This window comes from Protobothrops mucrosquamatus, unplaced genomic scaffold, assembly GCF_001527695.2.
Source record: "Protobothrops mucrosquamatus isolate PMUCROS unplaced genomic scaffold, P.Mucros_1.0 scaffold487, whole genome shotgun sequence".
Lineage (NCBI taxonomy): Eukaryota > Metazoa > Chordata > Lepidosauria > Squamata > Viperidae > Protobothrops > Protobothrops mucrosquamatus.
In genome coordinates, this window is record NW_015386806.1 from 151,964 (window position 1) to 156,971 (window position 5,008).

A 5,008-nucleotide genomic window follows, 5' to 3' on the forward strand; every position below is an offset into this window, starting at 1 on the left:
AGGTAATTTGGGTAAGAAATGTCAAGTTCACCCAAGCACAGAATTTAAGGGAAAATTTTTATAAAATGTTTTATAGATGGCATCTAGATCCCCAAAAATTGTCTTGCATGTATCCAAATTTGCAACCAAAATGTTGGAGATGTGGTAATTTAGACGCAACTTATTATCATATTTGGTGGACATGTAGGGATGTAAAGGCCTTTTGGATTAAAATTTGGTGGAACATTCAACAGATTTTTAAGAAAAAGATAAAATTTACACCGCAATTATTCTTATTGGGTATTATGGAAAATTTGGATTCTAAAGAAATGAATTTGATGTTGTATTGTATAACAGCAGCAAGATTATTGATTGCTCAAAACTGGAAGAAAGAGGTATTACCGACTATGGATGATTGGAGATTGAAGGTGTCATACTTTGCAGAAATGGCAAAAATTTCTGCATACTTGAAGGATCAATCTCAAGAAAAATGTATTTCGGTGTGGAGAAGATGGATAGATTATATGAAGAGAAAGTATGAAGTGATTAATTATCATATAGCTTTTGAATAAATATCTTTTTTTCTAATATTTTTTATATATTTAATATAATTTATATATATATATATATATTATTTTTAAGTTTATTATTGTATGTTAGAGTTAAAGTATGTTAAATTTTGTTTGTATTATGAATGGATAGCTTACTTTAGACTTGGGATGTTATGTATTTATCCCTGTAATCAGTTCTGGGAAGTCCGGGGGGGAAGGGGATGAAGGGGTAGAATTATAAAAATTTGGTGTATTTATAAATAAAATGTAAATGTTTGTTTTTAAGAAGAGGAGATGATCGGCTAGTACCCCTAAACTGCATCTGAGGTGGTGGAAAAGAAGGTGATGGGATGTGTAGGATAGTTGGGAAGGTGGAAAGAGGAGAGGTAGTGGTCAAGAGGGGGAGGAAGGAAGATGGAAGTAGGTAGGAAGGTGGAGGGAGTGTGGATGCAGGGGGGGGGAACGCCGATTATTTCGGAATAGGCTTTTTATGTGCTTGTTTTTCTAATGAAATGCACCATATTTGTATTATTTGTTCATATTTTATTTGAAAAAATTAATAAAAATTTTTAATAAATTAAAAAAAAACACACAAAAACCTGAAAGGTACCTCTAGGTCTTTTTCTGCTGTCCATTTTCTGTTTCTATGTTTCTATCCAAAAATACTTAATCTAAGAAGACTACAACAGAAAAAAATTAAAATATAAAGTACAATATCTCATTATAACAGTAAACAGTTATAATTCTATATATAATTACAGGTAGCCCTTGACTTACAACCATTCATTCATTAAGATCCATTCATTTAGTGACCGTTTGAAGCACTGAAAAAAGTGACATATGCCCGTTTTTCACACGACCGTCGCAGCATCCCCAGGGTCACGTGATCAAAATTTGGAAGCCTGGCAACGGGTTCATTTTTATGACAGTCATGGTGTCATGTGAGCACCTTTTGCAACCTTCTGACAAGCAAAGTCAATGGGGAAACCAGATTCACTTAAGAACCGTGTTACTAACTTAACCGCAGTGATTCACTTAACAACTGTGGCAAGAAAGGTCGTAAAATGGGGTAAAATTAATTGTCTTGCTTAGTTACGAAAACGTTGGGCTCAGCTGTGGTCATAGGACTACCTGCAAAGAAACAGATAAAGTGGAGAAAATAGAAAACCATAGATAACAAGGAAAATAAAACCAAGGCCTCAAGAGAACAGCCAGACTTTTAGGGACTTTCAAAACATCTTCGGATAGGGGAGAGTGATACATAGATGTGGCGACAGAGGAGGCATCCTTCCAGGATCCCAGTGGACCCATTGTTTAATCGGGGGGGACAGAGACATCTGGGGCACATCTGGCGATTTGAGGGTCATGGAGTCAAGAGATGAAGGATCATACTGAATATCAAGACTGGAGAAACACCTACACTGGAGTCCTCGACTTACGGCTACAACTAGCCCAAAATTCCTATTGCTAGGTGAGACATTTGTTAAGTGAGTTTTGCCACAGTTGTTAAGTGAATCATCGCAGTTGTTAAGTTAGTAACACGGATGTTAAGTGAATCTGGCTTCCCCGTTGATTTCGCTTGTCAGAATGTTGCCAAGGGTGATCACATGACCCCGGGACACTGCAACCGTCATAAATATGAACTGGTTGCCAAGCATCTGAATTTTGATCACGTGACCAATGAGATGCTGCAACAGTCGTAAGTGTGGAAAACGGTCGTAAGTCATTTTTTTCCAGTGACCTTGTAACTTTGAACAGTCACTAAGCTAACCGTTGTAAGTCGAGGACTACCTGTACTTTTCTGGGGCCACTATTACCACTCAGTAATTATCTCCACAGAATTATAGGAGGGAACAGGAACAGAGAAAATACCCCAAGGACTCGCTATCCTAATACAAGCAGTCCTCAAAATTGGGACCAGAATTTCTGTTACTAAGCAAGGCAGTTTTTAAGTGAATTGCATTCGGTTTTACCTCCTTTTTTGCCACAGTTGTTAAGCAAATCACTGCAGTTCTTAAGTGAAACATGCAGTCGTGAAGCGCATCTGACTTCTGCCCCACTGGCTTTGGTTGTCGGAAGCCAACTCAAAAGGTCACTAATGGTGATTACATGACACAGGGGTGTTTGTTTATTTATTTATTGACTTCTATGTCACCTGTCTCGCCAAGGTGACTCTAGGCCCCTTGCAGTCATATAATACATGCTTGTTGCCAAGCATCCACATTTTGATCATGTGGCCATGGGGATGCTGTAATTGTTGCAAGTGCAAGGAGTCACTTTTTTCAGTACTGTTGTAACTTTGAATGGTAACTAAACAAATGGTTGTAAGTTGAAGACTCCCTGTACTCTAAGAATATTATATCCTAATCAAGGAACTATCAAAGAGAAAACAAAGCCACCACCAACACTGGCAAGTTACTGTATATAAAAAGGGAGCAAGCCCCACACTCACTACCACTGATATCGTTACCTAGTTGGATAATGAAACGTCTGCAAGCAAACAACCAAGTTCAGACAGCACCAAGAACTCCCCAAAATGTGCCTGTTTTAAAGTAACGGCATTGTAAAGGCATCATTCACAACTGAGTGCCACATCAGGACATGCAAGCACCCTGCTTTGAAAATAAATCTGTGCTTTCTCCAGAGGACATGTAACTTTTTTGTAGGACTTCAAAATAATAAACCAGACCAGGACAATTCATTGCCTCAGTCAACCCCATCAAGCGCATGCATGAAGAGGAGAGCAAAAGGATTCGATACGTTTGCCCATGATAAACAACCGGCACATTGAGAAGATTTCCAAGCCTGTTGGAAGCAAACCAAGTTCCACAGAGTGGTGGGGCAGAGGAGAGTGCCTTGAGCTCTTCTGTGCCCAACAAGGGGTGCTGTGGGAATGGGCAGCTGGCGCAAGAGGGCGTCCCCCGTTCCTGAAAGGGTCCAATTTAAGTGTCTGCTTTTTTAAGAGCACCATACCCCTGCACACAAACACATCCAGACTGTCTATGAACCTCACCGCTTAAAATAACCCTTGCTGCCTGGATGATGGCTGAGGAACACTAACAGGTGCTCTGTAGGCTTGCCAAGGCACCAGGGTGGCTGAGGTAGCTGCTGTGCTCCTTGCCAAGTTGGGGGCACTGCCTTGAAAACACAGGGGTGCAGGGAGAGCGCTCAACAACTTTTCGGCACTGCTTGCAGTGTGTTGACCTAGATAAAACTCAGAAAAAGCTGGGCAACAAACCCAAGCACAAAACCTGGCTCAGAGCTTGGGTGTTTACGGGCAGCAGACAAGCTAGCTTTTCTTTTTTTTCTGGGCAAAATAGATTCCCTAAACAATCAGGGATCAGGAAAAGGCGCTATGATGTGGCCCAACTTTTTCCTTCAGGACCGGGAGCAGCGCATAGCAGTGCGCAGAAGGGGAGAGACCCCACGGCAGAAAGTTCTGGCGGACGAGCAGGAAGGCAAGATCAAGCTGGCATTCTTTGTGGCCATTGTGGGGATGACCCTGATGGTGCTGGCGGTGGGCACAGAATTTTGGGTGGAACTCAACACCTACAAGCAGAACCATTCCGCCATCTGCGAGGCTGCCCACTTCGGCTTGTGGAAATTCTGCTATAAGAAACTCTGGGTCTACGATGTGGCAGAAGAGAGAGACACCTGTGGGCCTGCGGAGCTACCTGGTGGTAAGAGTGCTTTGAATTTCCTTCCAATAATAATAATAATAATAATAATAATAATAATAATAATAATAATAATAATAATAATAATAATAATAATAATAATAATAATAATAATAATAATAATAATAATAATAATAGAATTGGAAGGGACTTTGGAGGTCTTCTAGTCCAGGGCTTTTCAACCGGTGGTACGCATACCACTTGTGGTACATTAATGAGTGGCAGGTGGTACGCAGCCCTGCCTAGCCAAGTGTAGTGGGGGAGGGAAAGAGCCAGCACAGGCAAGGACTTACAGTGAGAGTCCTCTGGAGCTGCAAAGGCCCCAGGCTCACTTCTGGCTCACCCTCCCCCATGAGAAAGGAGGAGGGGGGTGGAGACAGGAGAGACTATAAAAGGAGGCAGATTGGGCAGGAGAGGGAGAGAGAGAAAAAGCAGCAGCCTTGGGAGGAGGTGGAGTCAGCTGCACGGGAGGGGGAGGGGGAGGGGGAGGCTGGCCATGAGCCGATCTACAACTGCTGTGGCAGCCACCTGTGCTGGCAGCAGCAAACAGGCAAGAAATGTAGCGGGGGAGGGGTCACCCTCCAAGAGGAATGAAAAAAGGAAGCAATGGCTGGAGGTGAGGCACGGAGGAGGGAAGGAGATGGAGAGTGGAAGGATTCTTATGTGCTTTTGTGACTTTGAAGTTCTGGGATTTGTGCAATGAGGGCTTTGTGTTCTTAAGGAGTGTTTGGCAATTTCTATTTGGCTGATGGCTGATGTCTCCTGTTAGCTTCTATTGCTCTGCTGTTGTTAGCTGTAAGT

The 5,008-nt window shown here is 42.2% G+C and overlaps 1 protein-coding gene across 1 annotated transcript in view; it reads left to right on the forward strand.

The window, feature by feature from the left end:
* The first annotated feature begins 3,885 nt into the window (after positions 1-3,885).
* The window catches only part of LOC107288145 (voltage-dependent calcium channel gamma-6 subunit-like), a 68,675-nt gene continuing 67,552 nt past the window's right edge, over positions 3,886-5,008 (forward strand). Inside the window, exon 1 of the mRNA XM_015816730.1 lies at positions 3,886-4,210. Within this exon, the coding sequence (XP_015672216.1) occupies positions 3,886-4,210 (325 nt within the window). The remainder of the gene's footprint in view (positions 4,211-5,008) is intronic.